At 41.1% G+C, this 26,287-nt stretch overlaps 1 protein-coding gene across 3 annotated transcripts in view; it reads left to right on the top strand.

Moving 5' to 3' along the window:
* prkcaa (protein kinase C, alpha, a) overlaps positions 1-26,287 on the top strand; it is a 141,699-nt gene that overhangs the window by 85,151 nt on the left and 30,261 nt on the right. The window contains exons 6-14 of one of the 3 annotated variants that reach the window (XM_056372075.1): positions 3,811-3,967; positions 4,372-4,506; positions 5,246-5,339; positions 9,465-9,494; positions 11,453-11,596; positions 11,705-11,878; positions 14,953-15,044; positions 15,230-15,292; positions 15,591-15,729. In XM_056372075.1, the coding sequence (XP_056228050.1) occupies positions 3,811-3,967; positions 4,372-4,506; positions 5,246-5,339; positions 9,465-9,494; positions 11,453-11,596; positions 11,705-11,878; positions 14,953-15,044; positions 15,230-15,292; positions 15,591-15,729 (1,028 nt within the window). Of the gene's footprint in view, positions 1-3,810; positions 3,968-4,371; positions 4,507-5,245; positions 5,340-7,876; positions 7,904-9,464; positions 9,495-11,452; positions 11,597-11,704; positions 11,879-14,952; positions 15,045-15,229; positions 15,293-15,590; positions 15,730-26,287 lie in introns of all 3 variants that reach the window. The other 2 variants (XM_056372076.1, XM_056372077.1) reach the window with 2 other exon arrangements.

Below are 26,287 nucleotides of genomic sequence, written 5' to 3'. Positions count from 1 at the left end.
TGCCATCATGCCATCTTAACATATGCCTCGGCCTTTCATCGCCTCCGTTTCTTTTTTTTTGTTTTTGTTCTCCTTCTTGTTTGGCCTTGTCTTTGTTTTTTCTTCTTCTTTTTTTTCATTCTTTATCATTTGCAAAACAGAAGCTGACAGAAGTGCATCTTTATCGCCTGCTGGCTTTTTGAAAACAGAAAAAGCAAACTGATTCATTTTTGCTACAAGCTACAGCAAGAGAGACCCTGACTCAGTGCTCCGACCAATGAAGCTATTTGTGCCAGTGCAGCACTTAACTACTTAGCTACAGCAGATTCAGTCTACAGCATAATGAGCCTTCTAAACGGTGTGCAACAGTTCAACTTTTTGTGACCAGGGAAGTCAACCATCACATCTGTCCAGATATGCGTAGCCTGTGTCAAAGAGAGACATGGGAGCACTCATCTTACATGCGACTGTTTTCTCTACAACTGGAGGGAAACTTCAGGGAATAGATGAGGCACAAACCTCACCATGAGGCAGTCAGCATTACACAGTGAAATCAAAAACCTCAGTAAAGCTTGGCTGCTTTGCTGATAAGTCTTGGAATGACATACGTATGTAATGTTTGGTGGTTTTTCATCTTGGCTCAGATATTCTACAATCCCTATGATTAAATTAGAGTACAGTTGGTTAAAACATAATTCAACAAAAGTGTCTACAACCAAGTGCAGTTGCCCTTGATTCAACTTTTCTTGGATAACCATGACCTGCATGAACGAGAGTCCTCACAGACAGAGTTCAACAAGGTGTTTTTTTTGTTGTTGTTTTTTTTTAGCTGCTGCACCATGTTTGACTCCTTACTGCTGTTTAAATGCGAGCCAAGATAAAGACTCGTATCCAAGCAACTGTTTGAAGGCCCCTACACACACCCTTGCTTCCTTTGTCCGATTGTTAGTCTGTGTGTCTATTTGCATATGCATGTGTTTTTAGACTCACTTGCACAGACAGATTATGCACAGCACACTTACAGACATCTACCGCATGTCCAAAACAAATTCAGGATTTTCATGAAAAAATATATAATTTGACCTTTAACCGATAAAGTTTCATCAACACAGATAACTTTGGTTGTCAGCTTTAGTCTCGGCAGTACGGCTAAAAAGAAGTAAGACTACACACACATCTTGTTTGAGTTACATGCAAGGAAAAGCTCTGTGCTGGCCATGCTTCATTTGACAGTCTAGCGTACCCCCTACTGGTCATGACAGGAAGTACAATTTGCAGTGGTAGCACTTTATTTAATGATCTCTTGGCTGTAGTCAATTAACACATAAACAATAACATAAACTTATGGAGCAAAATTCAAATTCCTGGACAGAATTCTTACCTAATAGAAAGATTATTTAATACTCAGAAATGACCACCACTGATTTTATTCCTTATTCACATACACGAGCACAAGCCACTGAATAATGTCTCTGTGTTGGTCCGGTCAGGGCTGTTTTACAAATGCCAATCGGTTGCTGGGGCTTTGCATACATACAGCCAGCATATGAAATATTCAAAACACGACCTTTAGAGCATTAGGTACAGAAGCTAAAAATTCATGAATTCACATGCGCATACATGTAACATGGGGAGCTTCTCTCAAATATAACGTATATACGGCAAATTCTCTGTAGATTGTGTATGTAGATTTATCTCACCCAGGCCGAACACTGTCCCTGTGATGTCCACTTGCACCTTTGTCTGTTCTATACAGTAGGTGTAAAATCACCACACATCTGATATACAACCTGCTTTATGAGCAATCACAGCTCATATCAACATTTATCCCATGGTTTGTTACTTTTACAGCCACCGCTCCAGTGAATGCGCAGACAATTACGGACCACCTGCTATTACCTCCAGAAGATGAAACAGACATAATGTGGGATCCGTTATTAGGCTCACATATTAAATTCATTTGTATTCCATTTTGCCTCTTTTTGGTGAAATTGAAAGAGCTGGGAATGACAAGGAGGCAGCGAGGCTCAGTGTTTTATCTGAAGTAATCAGCAAAAAAAATAAGTAAATAAAAATAGTCCATCTATGTTTCAGTCTTTTCTTCTCTGCTGTAGAGTGCATCCATATTAGAGTGGACTCAAGGACACAGTAAGTCGTTGTTTGGTGCCTGTAGACTGACTTTACACACACAGCAGAGGGCTGCCAGCTTAGCATCGCTCAATAACTTCCCACACCTCGAGCTGCTTCAGAGAGGGAACGTCTGTCTGTCTGTCTCTCCTCAAGAAGTGCATGCTCGCTTGCTGTATGCTCTCAATATGTGTGTGTGTGTGTGTGTGTGTGTGTGTGTGTGTGTGTGTGTGTGTGTGTGTGTGTGTTTGTGTGTGTGTGTATGTGTGTGTGTGTGTATTCTACGCCAGCTAACTCCATCACACCTCACTCAGCACCCAAATCCTCCACCACAGGTGCTGAAAATAAAAGCAAACAATGGGAAGCTATTTACAGTTGGCTTATCAAATAGTCATCTGATTCTATTGGTGCAACCTCACTGAAACTAAAATGAGGCCACTTGGCAAGGAAGGTTTTACCATAGGTGCAATTAATAAAATAAGAGTCATAACATTAATGAATGTTTGCATGATCATTTGTTTTGTAACATTTGTGGCATCCTATTAAAGAATAGCATAATACTGTATTTGTATTACATTGCAGAACATTTGCTGTATGAACTCAGTAGTGACAATCCCTCATTGATTTTGTTCATTTATCCCTCCTCATCCTATCAATACACTGTCCCGTTCAGAATATTCCTGCTAAGACACTGGGTTTAGCAGTTATCTCATGCCGTATTAACATACTGGCTTCGCACCATCCTCTCCAGGGCAAAGGTCAGTCAGCATCTTCACCGCTCAGGCCGCCTCTATGGTGTGACTGACTGACAGGGCCACATGGAGAGATTTCTGGGATCTCCAGGGGCCGAGGTTTTGCCAAGCAGGCATTCACGCTGTCCCTGCGAGGATGCTGGATGCTTTGTGTGCAGTTAAATACAGTATGTGTGTGTATCTCTGTGCAAGTCTGAGTGGCAGGCCAGGGGCAGTGTACGTGCGTATGTGTGTACTTGTGTGTGTGTGTGTGTGTGTGTGTGTGTGTGTGCGTGTGTGTGTGTCTGTGTGTGTTTTGTACTGTGGCTCAGGTCTGGCAGTGCTCCAGCTCTCAAGACTAATCAGTGCTAATGTCTCTGGTGTGCCCTTGTTTACTGAACAGCTAAATACAGGAGGACAAGAAAAGGGCCGTCTGCTACTTAAGCATGACACAGCCTGCAATTTTGAATCGCTGTTCTTGTAACACTTCCTGCATTTGCTCCCTATACGTCTCGGGCCATAAACAATCCTCATAGGCTGTGACTTGCTGTTTGATCTTGAACACCTGCACTTTATTCTATTGATATTCTCCTGCTGCTTAAAAGAAAACATCTGTGTTTCCTGACCAAAGCAATTTGTACTGTAGAAACCGCACAGAATACGGATGGGGTCTTCAGTGTAGACACAAGAGTCAGACAATTTGTTAATTTAGTTATTGAAACAATGCTGATGTAATAAATCCATCAGTAATCAATACTGTTGTATTGTGTTGTGTTGTAATGAGTGGTGAATATGGGATAAGCCACGGCCTCTGTGCTCTGTTTTCTTGAGTTCCTGTAAGGAGACTCAGTCGGCAAAAGCATTGCTTTTGCAGAGTCACTCATGTACAGTAAAATTACACTCAAATTACATGCATGCAGTTGTATGTGTCTATCGAATTCATATTTTCTCTCTATTCTTTATTTTTTCTCAGTGGGTGAAGGCAAGAACATGATCCCCATGGACCCCAACGGCCTGTCTGATCCGTATGTGAAGCTCAAGCTCATACCAGACCCCAAAAACGAGACCAAGCAGAAGACCAAAACCATCCGCTCCAGCCTCAACCCCACATGGAACGAGTCCTTTACTTTGTGAGTCAATTAGCTGTTGTCACCTACAGCCTACAGTACACTTTTGTCTATTCTGTAACGTTCATGGCCTAATAAATATAATGTAATGTGAATTTAATGTCAGATGTACATTAAAAAACGACGTATAAACTAGTTGTGCTGCTGCTTTTAGTATCCTCTATAATACCGTGTCATCACTATAATACCACTGATACACTTTTACCACTGCTTAGAATGGTACTGCTGCTACTGCTGTTGCTATCACCAGTGTTGAAGTTGTAACTTAAAAAGGTCATTCATTATATAATAATTGAATGATGATAATGATGATATGTTATAGTCTGTGCAGTCTTTTACAACCAGCGCCGTTTATATATACATATTTTTTTGTATAATAATCATAATGCCATCTCTGTGTTGCACAGCAAGCTGAAACCTACAGATAAGGACCGCAGGCTGTCGGTGGAGGTGTGGGACTGGGACCGGACCACCAGGAATGACTTCATGGGAGCTCTGTCTTTTGGCGTGTCAGAGCTCATGAAAGCTCCAGTCGCTGGCTGGTAACGCTCACTTCCTTAAGGATAGAATACTACCATTGACACTCATGAAATTGCACAGTGTGGTATTAACTAGGGTGAAGTTTCCAGTTGGGGCCCCAGCAGCTTTGAAATTCATTCAACATATACATACTGTAGCTCTCTATTCTTATCCTGTATCCTGTGGTGTTTTATGGAATTATATAAAAAGAAACATAATGAAAAAATGTTATAATTTTGTTGGTAATGGCTATTACAGGCACTAATGGCCCCGTTAGTCATAACTAGTAATAGCAAAACCCAACATACATCAATAGAAACAAAAAGGTCAGCAGTTTAGTGCTGACAGTTTATGAAGCTGGCCTCCTCTGCCTCTTAGTGTCCAGTAAAAGACTCTATATCAGGTTCCCGACACAACACAGCACCCTCTCAGTTAAACAGTAGGCTGACTTTGGGACTTTGTGGTGGGTAATAAAAGCAGATATACTGAGACGTATCAGGAATTGTGCTAACACTAAGGCCGGTGCTAGATCCACCAGAGCCATAGAGACGGTTGCTTTGCTAAGAACTGTACCTGTGCCCAGTGGGGCAAGATGAATGAAAGATGAATGAAAGTTGAGTAGAAGAAGGGAAGGTAAATCAATTCATCTGCTATAGTTTCCTATCTTACAACATTTCTCTCCGTGTTTATCCGTATGTCTCCATCCTCTTCCTCCCTGTCTTTCTCCCTGCCTCTTCCCTCACTTCTTCTTTCCTCTCCCAGGTATAAGTTATTGTGCCAGGAGGAAGGGGAGTACTACAATGTTCCCATCTCAGAGGAGGATGATGGTAATGAGGAACTGAGGCAGAAATTTGAGGTGAGGGTCACACTTAAATTATCACCACCACTGCACATTATTGTCATCTGTTTGTCTGTCATTTGCTGATCTGAATTATTGACTTGTCGTTTCTTAGTTCTGATACGTTTGTTTGCCTTTTGTTTTTCATGGCTCTCTATGAGACTTTTCTTTTGGGTGACTAGTAAAATATTTGTCTTTATATTTATATCAGAGTCACTGTTGATGAAGTCATTGTCACAGCTGTGTCCAGGTTTGGGACTAAGGCCATCACACTGACAACATCTTTCCTAAGTCAGTCCAACCTTGTTTATCTCATTTAAATAAATCCAACTACTTTTTACTTAATCAACTATTAATGGGTGAGTATGAGCATCTGAGCTGTTGGTCCGGGCGCCCTCAGCTTACAAACAAGCATGTCCATGAGAATTATCGAGCGATCACATGCTCGCCTCAGCTGTTAAATTAAAGATGACGGTGAGACGGCTGCAGCTTTCAAAGACCTCCTCAGCTCAGGCTGGTTTCGCACTGGAGAATTCATTTCTACGACGAACGTGTGTGTGATGTGTGCGTTGATTCGCTATTACATCAGAGAGATTCCCGTCTGGAGTTAAATCAAAGCAGCCCTTTGATATGTCTTTTTTTTCTTCTTCTTTTTTTTTTTCACACTGACAGCTGTCTTTTAATCTACAGAGACATTTTCTTTGACAAAAACGAGGCTATTTGATTCAAGGTCCGAGATATTTTGATACTGTATCTTGTTTTAAACAAATAGAGTTTGTATCATTAGTAAGTTAATAGTCACACTAATTGTAGTGTGTGCATATAAACAGTTTTATCAGGTAGTATATCAGATCTTTGATGATTTGTATCTCAGAACTGCTCTTACTCAGTTTGTAGAATCAAAAGCTGTTGAAATAAAGACTAAATTTTAGTTCCCAGAATTCAGTCAGTTTCGAAAAGATTTGGAAATTGTAGTTTTTTTTTTTTACTTGAAAATAAACCACCACTCACTGCATTATAAGCCGTGTAGCTGATGTTGACCTTTTCTGAACATTCGTGAGAGGCTGACATTGTAGTTTTGCAGCGATTTATGAGAGTTTTAAACTTTTTGCCTCTTTATAGGAGGATTGTAGTTGTTTCTGCTTCTCAATGACAACTCGACATGATTTATATAAAATGATTTGATTATCATCATCAAATCACATTTCCACTGATGATGTAAAATGTAAAAAAAAAAAGATAAAAAAATTATGAATAATGTAACAGTATCTTGAATTACAAGTAAATAATAAGTTCCCACCTTTCAGATGCCACGCAAACAAAACCACATTGCACAAGACCCATTTTAAGGTGCATTAGACGAGACACGACTGCATGCTCCTTTCCTTCATACTGAAGCGTCAGTGATTCTTGCCTGCTGAGAGCCAAGCAGCGCTCTTTGTGGTCCTCTGATTGTCCTCTCATATTGTCCAGCCTCTCAGTGGGAGCCCAGGTCTCTTGAGGAGACTTTATAAATGAATTTTCCGTGACATTTCTGCCACACACAGTGGACCATTGTTGGTAGAATTAGAAAGAATGGCAAGGCAGGACAGGGATTTTATTCATAGTTCAACAATAATAAATGTAAAATGTTTATATTATTCCTGGCAACTCCATATAAAAATTACTTTTACATAAGTGTTAAAAACTACTGCCGTTGTAAACAAACTTTTTGCAGCCTCACAAAGCATGTCCATTACCTTTTGAGCTAGTTTTCCAAAGCAGGAGCTGTCAGGTACCCGGCCAGTTTTGGAAGTTTGAAACATTTCTTTTTTTCAGTGGTGACATGACGCAACAGGTCTTTTGTAGGTCTTCATACAGAAGGAGGTGTTTCTGTAATGATGGGGGGAAGAGGGAGAAACAAGTTGAAGAACAGGAGAGTTGATTGAGATCGGAGAAGAGTCTGACCTCCTATCACCCGTCTGCATGTGGTCGTGATGGTAACAGCTCCACAAGACCTGCAGTACATATGTTCACCAAAATGAGATGCATGATGCACAACGGTCAAGGTGTTGGTGTTTCGTGTGTGTCGGGGTTCAACAGGTGGTCCTCCACACGTTTCTCGCCAGACAGTATTTTTAATACAGCATGCTCAGCATGCATACTGCAGTATATATGATTACATCTGACACTCCAAAACAACCACTTTCTTTTTAACCTGAAAAGCATTACCTCAATGGCAACACTGTTTGATATATACCTAATATAAAGGCTTTTAAAGTTTCCTAAGTGTGCCGTCCACTTAACTTTATTGTCTTTATCTTTTTGGATGCCATACGGCCTGGAGAACCTCTCTCTCTCTCTCTCTCTCTCTCTCTCTCTCTGTCTTCTTTCTTGTTTTTCCTCTTCATAAACCCCTCTGTGGTTCTCTCCCTTTTTTCCCTTAGCCTCCTGCCCCTTCCTGTGTGCTTGGTGAGACTTATACTGTACAAATGCTTCTTCATCCTGTGTCACATTGTCATATTTAATGCAAGAGTTTCTCTCTTCCTCTCTCCCCTTCTTGCCCCTGCTCTCAGGACTGCCAAATTAACTTTAATCTAAAGGTAGCCCTCTCCTCTCCTCTGCTCTCCTCTCTTTTCTTCTCCTCTCCTCTCTTTTCTTCTCCTCTCCTCTCCTCTCCTCTCCTCTCTTCTCATCTCTTCTCCTCTCCTCTCCTCTCCTCTCCTCTCCTCTCCTCCTCCTTTTGTCTCATCCTGTTGTGGTGACACGTCTCCTTCACTCCTCCTCACGTCTGATCATTTGTATGTGGTTCCAAACTACTGCAAATCGATCCAGTTTACTAACAATTTGTTCTGGGTGTGAGTTGGGTATTCATAAAAGAAATTACAATAAATAAACACAAAGAAGCAAACCTACATTGCTCCAATAAAATCAATCAATGTCTGAACTTGGAAGAACTCAAAATTTCCGCATGAATCAAGAGAGCATTTTTGTAGAGGATGAAAGGGAATGAAAATATAACTGCAGATGGATTTATTTACTACAACAAAATTTCTTCACCCGACGCCACATATGGAATATGTGTATGTTTGAATCAACCGAGAGTACAGTTCTTCGGCTTCACTGCTTCCTGTTCCTCAGAGGTTGTCAGAGGATTGTTAGTAAATCCTGACACTGTACTGCTCACAGTTCATGGCTATACATCTGTCTGCATGTGTGTCTTTGTATTCCGTATGTGCCTTGTCTGTGGATCACTCTGCCTGTCTACATCTTGCGTGCTTCCATCATCGTCGCTGCAGGTTTAACCTGGAGGTACATGGTCTTCTCTTAGAGCTTGCTGAAGCATCATGTGTCATATTTTCTACTTCTTCTATCTGCAAACATCCCATTGTATCTTGACATCAGACTCCACATTCAGACTGAACTAATGCAGGAATGGTGAACTAATGAAATAGGCCACACTTGATACAGCACATGTAGAGAAACAAAACCTATTGTGGCCACCAGATGTCAGCACTGAACTGACATACATCGCCAGAATAATGTTGCTGTGTGTGTGTGTGTGTGTGTGTGTGTGTGTGTGTGTGTGTGTGTGTGTGTGTGTGTGTCTGTGTGTGTGTCTGTGTGTGTGTATGCTTGCAAGGTAACACTATTTTTTCCACTCATAAATCTTCACCTTGCTTGTTCATCATACTCGAAGATTTGATTTCCACACCGACTTTATACTTTATGATTCTCAGTCACATTTGCTGAATTTCTTTGACCTTCAGTTTTTTTTTTTTTTTTAATCACCATGGTAATATCCAACTAGTTATCCAACTTTAATGACACATAAAAAATGAAGTCACATTTGGGGTTTTTGCTTGTTCAGGAAAATAATAGAGGTCAGGTCATTTTCACTTAAGTTATGTGCATGTTCCATGTTTGTGCCACACTGATAGATACCACTATATCACTGTGACTGTTATAGTGGCAGCACTGCAAACATATATTCAACCACCTATGGATCGAACTCTGCAATTTCCTTTTTGTCTGTGTGTATGAGTTACACTCTTATTGCCCCGCAGCTATCTGCATATGAGAATCAGCTGTTGTGGCTCACACCTATACTCAAGCGTACTAAGTGAGTGAGCCTTTTTGGCTCCCTTCTCCCTATGGTTTCAGGACCAAGCAGTTGTGGAAGACTCTGATCAGGTGCGTCTGAGAGGAAGGAAGTAAGGCTGCTCGCTCGGCTCGGCTCGGCTCGGCTCGGCTCGGCCAGGCTCTTTTCATTGGCTAAAGCTTACAGGTGTGCTGTGGTCTGGTGCGGTCTGCTCTGCTTTGAGTTTTGCTGCTGCTCTCCCAGATTAAGAGCAGACTATGGTAGATGCCATTAACCAAACTAAAGCTGCTCAGCATTGGTTGTGCCACGTTAAACGTCTTGATTTAATCCGAATATTTGAAATAGTCTGAATTGAAGCGTAAAATGAATTTTAAAGTGATTCCTGAAGTGTGAAAAGTGATGAATCAGGGAATGTGTCATATCAGTCTGTTGTTGGATAACATCCATTCTTTTCCTGCAGATCTCTTGTTTCTGTCAACAGATATTGAAAGAGTCTTGAAACCATTTTCTCCAAAATACATGAGCGACTTTGTCTAGAAACTGTTAGTGATTATTTGTTAATACCAAAGCGACCTTCACTGGCTTTACATCTGCTAAAGGTGGGTTGCTCACAGGGGGCATGACTTCCCCTTTACTTACACATATCTAGATTACATCCATCTATCTTCTCAGGAACTTCTTTGTAGCATGTGGATGTAGATTGTAGTTATGGTGTCGGAGTACAGCATGATTTTGGATCTGTGTTTGGCCTTGGCTGAGTGTGAAACCTGGACATGTCAATGTGGGGTGTGTTTTTGTGCAGAAAGACAGAAAAGTAGGGAAACTTATGTGATATTTGGTAGTTTTTCAGCATTCAGGATGCCTCGAAGGTGTGTATTTTTTTTTTAGCATAATGTGCTGTAGTTTTCTAGCAAGCGTCTTGAAGCATCTTGCCCCACTGGGAGATTGAGCATGTCTTTGGCATGGAGGAAATACAAAGAAGAGAAGCTCTTTACATTTCTGCAAATACAGGTCAACGTCAGAGAAAGTTGTCTGCGCATGCATGCACATGGAGAAGCCACAGTGTGGCATCCTTGCCTTCATTACTCCAGGAGTCTCCAGTGAGAAATCAGCAGTGCAGTTGTTAGGTTTGATGTGATTATAACAATAGAAATGGCTTTTTTTTAGAGTCTGCCTTTAAGTGATTGCAATAATGTAATGCTTAAAATGATGTTCTGTTTCCAGTTATGCAGGTGCATCTTCACAACATGTTAAGTGATATGCAAGAGTGTCTAGATAGTCTGACCTTCGATAAAAGTGTCCACTTAACATACATATATTCATGCTCATTCTTCATAATGTTAGTGATCTAGTTTAAAGTTCCCCCTGAATTATGATGTTAACAAATAACAGTTGACAAGAACATCCCGTACTGAGCTTGTAATTCATTTTAATGAGAATTGCTTGTTATCATGTTTTAAGCTGGCTGGGTCACAGGCAACAAGATAACAATTGTAAATAAATGTTAACGTCTCCTCTTGTTTGACACAGTTTATTGCATTTATTAAATGGTATTTGTTTGTATGGGGCCATTTTTTTTTTATCACATCAGCTCCACAATGGCACCACAGTCTCATTTCACCCACTTAATTTTGAATTCTGCTTATCAATCGGTGTATTGTGGCTGTGATTGAGCAAATCAACAGTGTGAGTGAGTGTGTGAGCACATGAAGAGGATAATCAGCTAAAGCTGTCATATGACATCTTATGAATGAAATTCAAACATCTGTAATATTCCTGTGTACGATAGTGACTGTAGAGATTTTAACGACAGGGACATTGGAAGGTTTGGTCTGGAAATGTTGCTCATTGCATCTCACCACAAGAAGAATCCACCACAAAGAAACTGTTCGGTCTCTTTTCAATTTGATAACTTTTCAAGGTCTACATTTTATGAATTTGAGGAACTAGTTATTTTGATTAAACTACACACTGTCACTTTACATTATGTGTGTGTTTCTTTTAAGATGTGTATCTCTTACACACTTTGTCCTCTGTGCCCTGAGTACAGAAAGCCAAGCTAGGCCCAGGTAAGAAGGTGATCGACGAGATGGATGACTCCCGCTCCAGCCAGCTGCCCTCCAACAGCCTGGACCAAGTCAAACTCAGCGACTTCTTGTTCCTGGCTGTGCTGGGGAAAGGAAGCTTCGGCAAGGTGAGGCAGCTGAGCTGAAATCAAAATGCATCTCAACAAAGAGAGCAAGACGTCCAAGAATAAATTGTTCCCCACCCTGTCTCCACCCCTCTCCCTCTTTCTCCGAAGGTCATGCTGGCAGAGATGAAGACCACTGAAGAGCTGTACGCAATCAAGATCCTGAAGAAGGACGTGGTGATCCAGGACGATGACGTCGAATGCACCATGGTGGAGAAGAGGGTCCTGGCCCAAGAGGACAAGCCGCCCTTCCTCACACAGCTCCACTCGTGCTTCCAGACTGTGGTAGGTAAAAGGCTCCTGGAAAACACATCAGGACAAGTCACCCCAGGTCAGGTCAGGTCAAATTAATTCATGAGTGGGCTTTTAGCTAAACATATTACTCATGAAGTGATGTAGAGAGCAGTAGAGGACGTGCATGACGAGTACAATTAAAAACAAAAACAGAAGAGGAAACAAACAAACCCCAATTGGAATGCTGAGGAGTGTGTGTGTGTGTGTGTGTGTGTGTGTGTGTGTGAGTGTGTGTGTGTGTGTGTGTGTGTGTGTGTAGTCATACCAGAACCAGACCACACAACCTGAGAGCACATAGTGTATGAGTGAAGAGACACGCTCTCATAAATACATGTATTTTGTGCACACACACACAGGCACATTATGTAGCACATGCTGACACACACACACACACACACACACATGTCAATACAAGTTCATTGTGATTCCTTACATGAGAGCAGACACAAATACAGATGTATGCATCCACATGCAAGGAAACAAGTCCGGCTACACACACATAAACTTCATTATAACAACTACACATTTAATGCCACTAAGGCACACTAAGCTGTCATGCACACACATATAGTACACAATAACTTGCACTCAGTCTTCCCTCTTCCTCGTGTGTCTACGAAATCTTCGAGGATCATCTCTCACTGCTTCGCTTTAACACCCACCCAGACATGGAGACAGGACTTCCTAAACCCTGAGCCAAATCCCTCTCAGATCAAGTTCCTTTATGCCTTTCATGTCTTCGAGGTATCACAGATAATAACAGCTGGTGGTTTCTGACTGAGCGGCATAATGTGATGGTCTTTGTCCTTTCATGACACATATAAAGTCAAATAACCTGATATCCCGATTTTTAGTCTCTAGAAAGGGTCAAGCTCCAAAAAGACCAGACCCTACAGTTCCTCTAATTTAACCCGACAGCCTCTTTCGTTAGAACTTTTTCATGCCCCCACTCACACCTCATACATACATGTTAGTCCACATGTGCAGGAAATCATTGTTTAGCTTTGTCAGAATGCCTCTTGGTAAATGCACCCAGCCACTGGTTAGACGACGGCAAAGCTGAACGAGGCCAAGCTGAAACTATAGCAGCTGATTAGAGCTGTAGCACCAGCAGGCAGACGGAGGAAATAGAAAGAGACACAGCTTGGCTCATAGCATATTCATGAATACACAAACACGTGTACACCCCCGGCCCACGCACACATCACACACACACACACACACACACACACACACACACACACACACACACACACACACACAAAAACAGACTAACTTAGTTGCACACAGACTTAACTGGATTAAAAAAAATAATTGTTGAACCTAGGGTTGTCGCAATAAACCATTATTTATAATAACCATGGTATTTAAAAAATGAAATATTAATGTCATGTTGATAATACACATATGATTATATTGTGATGGCGGATGTTAAGTCTTGGGGATCTTATGTTTATCAGTTCATCTGGTTGCCTTTTCACTATCTACTAAATGTAAATGTTCTTTTTGTACAGTTATGTTACAGACTCTCTCTCCACCTCCCTACACTCGTATTTGAGACTAATTTATTTGCCAAAAAAGAGTAGAATAAATTAAGTTAAGGATGAATTTCACTGAAAGCATTACTATTTTTTTTTTTCAAATTTTCTGTAGGTATCGCAGTAATATCGTTATTGTGAATTTAGGGCTGAAAATTCATCGAAATGTTATCGAAATCACTATATGACCAAATAAATGAGTAAAATAAAATGTGAAAAAATGTGTCACAACATAAATTAAGTATTGTGGTGTTACAGAGATGCCCTGGCCTACAAATCATATTCTCCAGATGTAAGGGAACATTCTTGTTTGGTATTAAGCCCCAACCAAATTCACATCATCATCTTTTCTAAAAAGTTTCAGTGAATGAAAATAAATGCAAGAATGACCTTTCCAGCTGAAATGGTGACTCACATCACAATCGCAATATCTGACAAAATGATCACAATATCGTATTGATTGCATATTTAGTCCTATGTGAATTTTTTTGGCCATGATAATCGTGTAGTCACAATCTGATAATGTGACAGCCCTAATTGCACCTACATTGTAGCATTTTATTCTGCTGCTTATAACTTCTCAAATTATAAACCCGTGAAACAAACAATAATTCATCCTGAACTAAAATTTGCATATTAAAGACAGGTATAGCATTGCTGGGAAAGACTCTGTGGAGTGTCTTATTGTCTGGATGTTTCAGTCTGTAAGTGTTATTAGAGAGTCTGATTTATTTTCCCTCAGTTTTGTATCCATTGTATCCAACTGTAACAAACTGCTAGAGTTTCATCCAGTTCAGCTTTTGTGTTAGTAAAGATACAGGCTCATAGGCAAGGTTTGATCTCACTTAGCTGTTTCACACAAACGCTTTAAGACTTACGATGAAATTCCCCTTTTCAAAAAGAATCCCAAAATGGTTTGTTTGTATGACAGTATGTTGTCAATATTCATCAGAATCAAATCCAGCTGAAGCATCATTTATTGAGTGAGAACACCACTGTGTCAGTGAGATAGAAGAACACAGCTCAATGTGAGAGGTACAGAGATGTAGAGCGGGTGTAGTGTACACCGTCTGCATTCATCAGAGGAGGGATAGTTGTTTCTTATTTTGCCAGTAAGGGACCATCAAACACAGCTTGACGAGGGTCAGGCCAAACTTGTCATGGGCTGTAAGGGACCAGCACTGTTAGACAAAGAAAATATTTCCTGACAGATGTCTGTGTTGAGTGTTTTCTTTTTCCACGAAACGCTTTGTTGTGATCTTTTTAGGTCACCTTGTCATGGAAAGTGTAGCGGGGAACGATGGAACGGCTCAGACAGCGGGGCGAGGGGAGGCTGTAACACTGAACTGTATCTTTACTGCTTAGAGCTTTGACAGCGAATAGAAAAGCTGTGTTATTTCACAGCTTTTGTGGAACTTGCAATTTTTTTTGTGCAAAAATAGTGATGTTGCATATTTGTCTCCCTCTATCTTCCCCATGTCCATGTCCATCTCCTCTCCTTGTGTACCTCTTTCTGTATGACCACAGGATCGTCTCTACTTTGTTATGGAGTATGTGAATGGGGGCGACCTCATGTATCATATCCAACAAGTGGGCAAGTTCAAGGAGCCTCAGGCAGTGTAAGATTTCACTTTTGATCTCAGCCTCTTAGCAACTTTGTATTGTAATACAATGGTGAATAAAAAAAAGAAACAGTACTTCTGTGATGGAATTATTTCTGGAATATAGAAAAGCTTTCTTCAAGTGTTATGAAGGTTCATTTTCCATGTGTTGAGAGTCTGTAAGTGTGTGGTTGTTATTGCAGGTTCTATGCCGCGGAGATCGCTGCTGGTCTTTTCTTCCTGCACAGTAAAGGAATCATCTACAGGTGAGTTTTAACCAGTTTACACAGTTTACATACATATTCAAAGTAATAATTAGACATTTTGTGACATATTTCATATCTGATCATACCAGCAGTTAACCATTCTATAGTGAGAGATCCTGCTTTTGTTTGTCTTTTGATGAAAACACCAGGCAGCAGCAGCAGCAGCAGGGGTTTGTTTGGGATAAATAACAGAAGAATGAGGCAGTTAGCGTTAGCGGTGAAAGCCACCTGATGAGACGTCTAAAAGCAAAAAGTCAACAGCTTAGAGGATGTTTTGAATGTCTGCGTGCTTCCTCAGGGATCTGAAGTTGGACAATGTGATGCTGGACTGTGAGGGACACATTAAGATTGCTGACTTTGGCATGTGTAAAGAGAACATGTCAGAAGGAGTGAGCACGCGCACCTTCTGCGGCACTCCAGACTACATCGCCCCAGAGGTGAGTAAGGACCAACATGGAGATGTGTGTGTGTGTGTGTGTGTGTGTGTGTGTGTGTGTGTGTGTGTGTGTGTGTGTTTTTTTGATGCATGAGGTCATCTCTGTCACTGTCTGGTCTAAGCCTGTGTCACCCTTGTGCTCCAGATTAAGGTCACTGCCTCAGGATAGACACACACACACACACACACACACACACATACACACAAGCATAATGACGTAAGCATCCCCGGTCAGACAGATGCCCCGTGTGTCTTCTGGCAAGTCCAAATTAACCCAAACATACAAGCTGGGGTCTCTACGTTCCTGGCGGTTTTCTCGCCAGTGAAGTCGATCCTTTATCAAACTGTCGGTTTGATCAGCTTCAGCGGTAATTGCTGAAGTCAAGACAAACTCACTTGACTTTACAATGTGACCTTGTCATTTCTGATCACGACTGTGGTCATGTAGCAATCACACATGCCTGGATGCTGCGCTTGTTTTCGCTAGTTTTGACTAGTTACATCTATACAACGATGTGGACGCACAGTACGTCTTAATGTTCCACCAAGTGAATGACCCTGCTCAGTAAATCCAAGATGACATGGATGATTGATAAACCCACTGCTCTCCATAGTTGTGCATCACTGGAAATATTTCAGTGCCATTTTCCAAAATGAAACTACCTTACTTTGCTGGGTATCAACATTTTGTTCAACAAAACAAATAGGAACAAAATCTAGAAACCAGACTAATATCTATAATTCAAAGCTGTTTCTCCTAATTTCACCAAATATAACAGGAAAGGTCTGACGCAGCGGCTTTCAGCTTTTCATACTTTCTGTACTGATTTAGTTTGTCCACCTCTCTGGCCATTATCAGTTGGTTGGCTTCTATTTAATGGTGGGCTGCGTTATCGATTCTCTCTAAAACCCTCTCTGATAGACTGGGAGGTTAATTCCGCCCCACGGACGCAGGGTGAACATGCTGTGACCGTTCAGAGTCAGACTGACACTAATGCGCCAGCCACGGATGACACAGCAGGAGAGCAGAGCAGCTACTATTTCCATAGCCAAGACTCACAGTTCATGTCACACACTTTAGGCTAAGTCACGCATGCATACGTATGATGGCACACAGTCACATGCATGACGCACCTCATGCGCACAGTTCTTCATACACTGATAAATATCGGAATGCGCACACGCTTTCAACAGTCACACAAACCCAATCATGCACACACTTGTACATGAGTGTTTTTGAGCACACACTCAAAAACACTCCTAGGTGGGGACTGACCTTAAAAACGCTCTTACAGTGGTGACATTTTCAGAGATAATCGAGGGAAAGTGCTCCTCAAATTGCATTTGACAGAAGGATCAACTATTAATTATTTTTCTAGCTGAATTTAACATCATGGTTCGGACACATGCTTCATGCAATTAACTTTTATTGGTCCCTTGTTTTGGATTGTTCTTACAGCACCTTTCATGTATTGAACCTGCTTTAGGTGCATACACATTATATAAGCTGTCAGAAGCAGCTACAGTACTAAAGGAATGTCCTATAGTTCTCATTCAAAAGAGCTTGTTTCTTTTCATTCTGAAGCTGCAGTGAGTAGTTTGTCTAATTTGAGTGTGTTACTGATTTTTTAAATCTTTTTTTTTTTTATGTCAATAACCTCATCCTCCGTTCTACATTAGGTTGTGTTTGATTGATCTACTCAGCCTGACATTGCATATACATGAGTGATGGTGACGCAATTGGTTGATCTCTGAAATTTGAAGAAAGTCACATCAACAAGTTGTAGGTGTCAGTCTTTGGAGGGATTTAATTCAAACCCCTCCACCTTTCCGACAGGCCGTTTTCAGCCTTAATCACGTAGGTCAAAGGTCAGTGGTAAAGGAGGAAAATAGGTTTCTGATTTTCTGCATCCAACCGTAAATTCCAAAGATTTGAGAACCACCTATATGGACACCAGAGGGCAAATTCACAGAGGTGGGGAACACCTGCCAACCTGAATAAGGAAACCTCTCATGCTGTGTAGTGCATATTTGTGTGTATACGAGCTGCTATTGTGAGGTCACTTCTGCAACATAGTTGTGTTGGTGGTTTTGTGCATGTTTGTATCTTGACATAGATGTGAGACGAGAAATGTTTTCACTGGGTCTCCTGGTGACAGAATGCAGCAGTGTTCCTGCTGCTAGTCACCGCGCACAGACACACACATGTGCAGGTGTGCAGTTTTCGCTGTGTTTACTCTGACCTATATAGCTGTGAGGAGTTGTAACCGGACACTGAAGGAAAGAAGTAAGGAAAAGCGGGAACTGAAACCCACTGCCTAACGACGACGACACTGTGCGGCATTTCAGGAGAGCATTTGAGGATATTGAGCCGTCTGACTTGGGCCATTTCCCTCTATGCCTTACTTCGTTCCCGCTGTGGTGTGGTTTTAGGAGGCATAAGTGTCCACCTCGCTGCTCAACTCCACTGTGTGCTCGAACAACGGGCTGCAGTGCCAGGATGATATCATACAAATGAATTCATAAACTGCGATCTACTGTCAGCTGGTGTTCCTCCAGAACGTGTTAATGTTTGATAATACAAGCTAGTGGGGCAGAACTTACTAATCTAATATGTTCAAACAGCATTGATATGTACAAAAGTGGTTAGTCTGCAACATTCATTTTCTCTGTCATCTTTTCATTTGCTTTAATGAAGGAACTTAATTTATTTCAACCAAAAAGTTCTCACACGCGCTCGTGACTTTGAAAGCGGTTTTGCTCATTTATAACCGTACCCAAATGTTTTGCTTCAGGCGACTTGACTGTGCACAATTCATGGTTGTTTAAGATGCAGATATGTACTGTGGCTGCATTTTCGTTGTTGAATAATGACTGTCATTTCTCCAAAAGTTTGAGGACTGGGAATAGCAAGCCTGAGTCATCGTGGACTTGCCGTCTGGCCACATGCCTTTTGCAGCGGCAGCTCCATTTTTAAACCCTTCCACCAATTACTGAGCACTCAAACCAGTGTTTTCAGATCAGAGCTGTTAGTAGTCTTACAAAATCACTTCATCCGTGGGTAGAAAAGTGAGTGAGAAGTGAGAAAAACGTCAGGGGAGGGGAGAAGGAGGTGGAAAAGAGAAAGTGAGAAAGAAGGAGCAAATGAGACAGAGGAGAGGAATTGATAGCAGTGTAGAGAGTGGGAGCATGAAAGCAGCTGTGGAAACTTTCTAATGGCAGTTTATCTCTCTGACAGATTATTTGAAAATTCAGAAATTATAGAAATCTTTTATCTTTTATCCTCTCCTCTCCTCTCCTCTCCTCTCTCTGCCTCAGGGATCAAAATGCATATTTTTTTCTCATTCTCATTCATTATACTGCCATGTGCATGCCATTACAATGTATTTTCCCCATAGGGTTATTTTTAATTAACATCATCAACATCGGTCAGCTACTGCTAATAGATAAAGTACATGATGCATGGAAAGAAATATTTTACAGTGTCATTGATAATACATCATATGCTGCGGCAGTTCAGCTGTGAATCTGTAATTATATCTTATATACTGCGAATTGAGAATTACAGTTTTCATCTGTTATTCACTGTACCTTTAGTTTGTCGAGTTATCTGTGTAGATATTGAGACTCGCATGTTTACACAGAACAATTATCTAATTAACAAGGACATTTTCCTTTATTCAAGACTGAAGAACTGAGCATAACTGAAACTGACACGGGGTACACGCTGCATATTTTTCTTAACCTTTGTGACCATCCTTTCTGTAATCTGTCACTCACAAGCCCTCCCCACTTTATGGAAGTTCAATACTAAATTGCTGCGGTGCCCTTTTACGTTGTCTGTTTGATCATATGTGAAAAGGTTCATCTACCGTGCTACTTGCGGCGAGGGATTCTCACGTAAAGCCCAAGGCTGCTCATTAATATCATCAGTGAATGAAACCAACCACAGCATACACTACTGAGAAATGCTTTCAAAAACAGACTACTAAAGCATGGCCCGATGCACACTGTATCTGCTCCACAGCACACACATTCCTCAAAGGGATCCGATAACAACAGCAGAGCAGATATTCACTTAGCACCCTGTAACAGTGTTGGTCACAAGGGCGGTGATGTGCGCTTTAGTGTTTGAACCACACTGAGTTTTTTTTTTTGTTGTTTTTTTTCTGTTTCCATATGGAGGATGAGGGTTAGAGGAGCACAGGTTGGTGCTTGTGTGTGTTTGCATGTGTGTGTGTGTGTGTGTGTGCGTGTAGTGAGGAGAGTAGCCTTGAATAGCTAGCAGTCTGATCCAGAACTGTCACGTAGCATTAGGTCTAATTCGAGAGAGATGTCTTAAGCAATGCACATGCACGCACACATGCAAACACACACACACACACACACACCCACACACACACACACACATTCAGAATCATGTAAAAAAAAAAAAGATTAATGTAAACAAAGATAATTTATTTTTCTCTTACCCTCTTTCACTCTCTCTCTCTCTCTCTCTGTGTCTCTCTCCCTCTCTCTCTCTCTCTCTCTCTCACACACATACACACACACATTTGTTCTGCCGTGAATCAACAGAGCTCTCCTGGCCAGAGGCTTTCATACAATAAAGTAAAAAATAAAACAGGATGAGAGCAGTGAATGTCAGGCACAGGTCACGCTTGTCTATTTCCATCACTGGCAACCTGGCAGAATAAAGACTACTTCATGTATTCATCAGCCTCACGCAAACAGCAAAGCAAACGAACATCCTTGTACATAATAAATAAGGTGAAAACTGAATGTCTAGACTTAACATGCTGGTTCAGAGCACGAAGGTCACCGTTCCTGGAACTGTAAATGTCCGCTGGTGTTGTTTCAGACAGGCGATGGGTGGCAAGGGCAGCGGGTCACAGCAGCATCACATTAGTGCAGCGCTCTGTAGGATGGCCTGAAACTGATCTAAACAGTTGCTTTTTGCTGAACTCTGATTGTCCTCTCTGTTTATTTCTTTTCTTTTCTTCTCTCTTTCTTTTTGCCTCACTCTCACAGACTCAGAATCTGCCTCCTCTTCACTCTTCACCTTTTAACTGTCTTTCCTTTTTTTTCCTCCATAGGGAACTGATTTAGCATTTGTGACAGTTTGGCAATAACATGACAATTCAACCGTAAATAATACATTACAATGGAATAGAACGTATGAGAGTTTTATAAAAATGATGAAGTTGCTTCTCTGTCTTGCTGTCTTAATCTGTCCTCTGCTAGCCTGTGCTATAAAGCTAGGAGCCTACAGCCATGCTCGTGCTTTGTTGGGCTGTACTTCGCTAGCTAAATGCTAATGTTGATATGCTCACAATGATACATATGCTAAATAGTACAAAATAGAAAATACAGCTAAGGCTGATGGGAATTTTCTTAGTTTTTGAGGTTTTTGGTCATAAACCGAAGCATTGTACAAATTAAAATACTGACCTGATGATGGTGCTGGTAAACAAATTGGGAGGACCAACAAAGTCAAAACGGTTCATCGTGTGGGGAATACAATTGTTCTTCAGCGGATTTTATAAGAGAATGCACTCTGGGTTACTGTTTTACCTTCTGGTGGCTCCCAATGAAATGACAGGGATCAAAAAAACATTCATTGACTGGTAGTCATGAATGTCTGAACCAAATCTTTTGATGTTTTGTAACTTTGACGTGCAAGTAGCAAAAGATACAAGTCAGGGGGATCAATGAAGTCATCCACTAGAGCCTGTAGATGTTTGTGCAAAGAAAGAAAAGAAAAAATATTTCAGTCTGAACCAAAGCAATGGACTGACCGACCCACCAATCAATCAACTGATCAATCGACCAACCAGCATTGCCATCCTTAGGACCGCCTTGGTAGCATAAAAACATATACCTGAATCTTATCCTGACTGAGTTGTAGCTGAGAAAACAAAATGTGTCTTATCTCATTGTTTTTTTACATCATCTGATTCTCCCCCCCTTTGTTTCTCTCTCTCTCTCTCTCTGTTTCTTTCTCTTTGCCTCTTTCTATCTCTCTTCCTCTCTGTTTTCATTCTCGTGACACAAGCCGACACGGCGCTGCGGATCTGTTTGCTACATTGACCTAATGTGTCTACATGCTTTCCATTTCATTTAAATTCCTTATTGCACATGGTTTCGCAAGAGAGACTATGAGGTCATTTCTCAGTGACACAACACAACGAATGTGCCACATTAGGTCCTCAATGATGCGCTGTCTAACACTGGCCTAGTTCACCCGACATGGTAAAACTGTATCCTCTTAGCAAATCAGTAGTGTTAAACAACTCCACTCTCCTCATTAAAGATGCGGGAAATCTGAACTGCTCAAAGTTGTTGTTGTAGCGTGTTGCGTTGTATTATATCAGATCTGTTTCTTCTATAAAAACTCTTTTTGCTTGGATGTGAGTATAGAGATACAGAATGAGAAGCTATGCTGCTTTCACTTTACAAGGACAAGGACTCTTTTTCATACATACTGAAATCTTTCAGCAGAGGCAGTGCAAATCTTATGTGAAAACAAATCTTCAGAGTGTGTAGTTGAATCAGTCGGCTGCTGTCAGGTCAGACTGAAGGTCGGCAAGATTCCTGCAGGAATCAGGATTTGAACAGTCAAGCTCAGAGATTTCACTCAGAGGCTTTCCTCACCGTGGAGTCTTTGACCCTCGAGCTAATTAAAAACATCGAACCACGATAAGGGAAAGGGGCTTTTCCCTACAGCACCTTCATGCCTCCTTACCAAAGAAGGAAGGCAAGTCGAGGATTAAGGCTTCTCTCCTTCTCAAGGCACCGTGTTCACTTTCATGTGAAGGGATCAGGATGTAGCACCTTAAACACATTTTCTCATGCATGCACTCGTCATTTTAACACAAGGCTGTCACTCTAGGTTATGACCCCATTTTCATTCTCTTTCATGTTGATATGATCTTTAGGAGCTTATACACGTTCACTGAAAGAACAATACGTGAGCTGTGTGTAAAATGATTTTGATCTTTTATGCAGTATAGGTTCAGCAAAGCACCGAGGAAACACTGTCGGCTGTTTTTTAGTAATTCATTGGATTTTTATAGAGACCGATAAAGTCAGACTGGTGGCGTACACACACCTGAATAATGAGAGCCGAACTGTGATTTCATAAAATTGAATCAGTATGTGCTTCTCAGTGATATTAGTGCAGCTAAACTGATCATCAGCAAACAGTCCTGAAACAAATGAAAACGAAATATATGTTCCTTTATTTGATTTGAGTTACAAGTAATTCAGATTGCACTGGTAAAGTTACAGGATGCTTTTGGGTACATCGTTGGGCATACTGTAGAGCAGAATACCAGTGAAGGTACAGAGGTTGCGATCGCTGTCTGCCCAGACCCAGGACCTCGCTTCCATGTGCACATCAACCTGGTCTCCTTTCTGAAGAAGCAGCACTACTCCATTGGAGCCGTTATCAGTGACGTCGGAGGCCGTTGGGTGTTCAGCGGTGCCCACGACAGCCTCACCGTTCTTGTACAGCATTAAAAAGCCAGGGTTTCCGCCGTTAGCGTGAGAGTAAAGGGTGAAGTGGTAAACTCCGCTGACTGGTGCTGTGAAGACACCTGTATGGGAAGTTTAAAGAAGGAAGAGGACGATGAGTTGTTTCTGAAGAACCAAAAGGAGTGAAGCATTGACTCTATGGAGTTTCTAATTGAAATGCATCACAGCATTGTTATATTAACATGCACCTAAGCATTAACAGGGCAACACAAACTAGTAAAGCTGGGATACATATACCACAATGTAGGAGCTTGACCAAACTGTTTGTATCTTCTTCTGACATTTTTAAGAGATTGCCTTTTCCCAGAGAACCCCTTTTCCCAGTATTGAATTTTATGATTTATTATGTATTGATTAATTCAGCGATCGCACAAATAGGTTACTGTAATACATTACCTGTTGTGGGATTATAGCTTTCACCAATGTTGGTGATGACTTTCTTGTAGATAAGAGTGGTCTCAGTGTTAAATGGCCCAATGTGCATTTGGTTCTCTTCCAAGGCAGCTGAGAAGGCCACTTTATCTGTTAAAAAAAAAAACGAAAAAAAAGGTGATTGACAGTGTTAAAATGTGTTTCTATGTATATATTCAGCCTTAAAAGAGAAAGAAGAAAAAAAACTAACAAAAAAAAAGAGCATCTCATCTCCATATACTTCACAAGCTTCATTCTTCCCATGTTGACATATAAACTTATTCACCTTCGGTCATTGTTGCCTTCACCTCTTCCACCGCTGCAGCTGTTTGCTCGACCTTACTCTTCAGCTCCTCTTGCACAGCTTGACTGGTCTCCAGTTTGGCCTCCAGCTCTATCATGAGAATATATGAAACACAATAAAATCCCCCTGGAGTCAGCTACATGACAAAAAAACAACAAAGCAAACAAAAATGTAACAAAATGATACCATTTAAAGCTTTATGTGAATGTGTATATACTGTATACGGTGAACAGATATATGAGCGAATTTGACATGCTTGCCTTGATCAGCTGTTTCAAGTGCCTCCATCTCAGCCTCGGTTTTTTCCAGCTTTGCGTTCATCTCCTGTCCCAAAATCTCAGCGGCTTTCAGTCTAGCATCTAACTCTGTGGGGCAAATGAAAACTATGAATTCAGTGATAGTGATATTGTGGTAACAGTTACTTTGCAGTAACAGTATATTTAAATAAAACACAACATGTCTGTTTTTCTACCTGTATTTATTCTCTCCAGTGCCTCCACTTTAGTTTCAGTGACTCCAAGGCGTGTGTTCATGTCCTTAGCCAGACCTTCACTGGCTTCTAATCTGGACTTGAACTCTACAGTGGAAGAAATAAAAAAACATGAATGAATTCAGCCATTATATCTCATTTAAATCAAAGAAGAGATCAGATGGAACATACTGTTTCAATCACCCTAATGACCTAATCACTTGAACACCAGAGGGCTACCTTGATCAGCTGTCTTGAGAGCTTTCACCTCCCTCCCTGCGTCTTCAGTCTTGGTCTTCAGCTCCTCACTCAGGCTCTCAGTGAGCCCCAGTCTGGCTTCCAGTTCTGTTGGTCATCAGCAAATATAGATCGCCATGATGAGCAAAATGTGGGTCATGTATAACATTGGCGCTACAGGTCTTCCTTTGTTCTCTTTACCTTGATCAGCTGTATTAAGTGCCTGCACTTGTCTCAGTGCATTTTCAAGGCTGACCTTCAGCTCCCCAGTCAGACTCTCACTGGCTGACAACCTGGTGTCCAACCCTTCGGTTTAGGGGGGAGATTTGGAAAACAAAAACAATATGACGTCAGATTAGTAAAGCTCAAGTAATAGTGAGATGAGATAAGATGGAAGTTAGGCTTGATAAACCTCTAATAAAATCCAATCACTGGTCCTAGAGATCCCGGGATTGTGTATGATGTGTCAAGACATGGAGGATCAAAGAATTTGACTCATATTTTGGGAAGGTCAGTGAGTATCAGGGGATTTTTAAGAAAGTGGAAAACTGGTCTTTCCATCCCTTCTGAGACAAACAACATTAGCAAACCAGAAAAGAGATGAAATTTGTACTTTGAAATGCTCTAACTTAATCATGTGAAGGTCATGGACAACCCTGCAAATATTCTACATATGAATATCTTACACTCCATATGGCAGCTACAGAAAGATTTCCACCAAGCGTTGAGCCATCTCTGTTTACCTTGATCAACAGTCTTCAGCTCCTCCACCTCTGTCTCTGTGTTTCCCAGTCGGGCAGCCAACTCCTTCTCAAGACTCTCACTGGTCTCCAGTCTGGACTCAAACCCTGACAGTTCAATATAGGAAGGATAGGAATTAAATCTCGATTTCAACAGCTTCTGGTTTCTGATAAATCACTTATTCACTCACAGTGTAATTATACTAATGCAATAATCTCTACATGTGTTAATGCACCTTTAATTTCCATCTGTAACTGTGCCACTAAGGCTCTTTGCGTCTCTGCCTGGACATCAGTGGCATTCAGTCTGGCCTCTAGTTCTGCTCATTACATAGAGAAATAAAATAGAATATCATCACAAATCACACAAATAATTCTTTCAGACCAACATCTGATCCTACACCTCAAAACGTAACTTTTTAAACAGAATTATGCAGTAAAAATGTGATTTATTGACCTTGATCAGCAGTCTGCAGTGCCTTCACCTCCGTGTCCACATCTCCAAACTTATTCCCCAGCTCCGTCAGTTTGATGTTCAGCTCTGTTTGTGACAAACAGACAAATGAATACTGCATGATTTTCCATTCAGTCAAATATAAATCATATAGTGTGAGTAGGTGAGCTGAGATGAGAGGAAATCTACTTTACTAGGCGTTAATATTTTACTTGTTTGTTATATCACCTTTGCTTTCCTTCTGCAGCTGTTCCACACGGGTGTTTTGTCCCTCCAAATCACTGGCGTTCAGTCTGGCCTTCAGTTCTTCTCAGGGCGGATGGGGGAAAGAATAGAGTGATTAGTATAAATAATGAAGAGAACAACAAAGTTTACATTTAGCAAGGGCCTGACCATATTTCTTTCGCT

Source organism: Seriola aureovittata, chromosome 3 (genome assembly GCF_021018895.1).
Source record: "Seriola aureovittata isolate HTS-2021-v1 ecotype China chromosome 3, ASM2101889v1, whole genome shotgun sequence".
In the NCBI taxonomy this organism is placed as follows: domain Eukaryota; kingdom Metazoa; phylum Chordata; class Actinopteri; order Carangiformes; family Carangidae; genus Seriola; species Seriola aureovittata.
The sequence above is the reverse complement of the archived record's forward strand: the minus strand, read 5'-3'. Positions and strand labels throughout refer to the sequence as shown.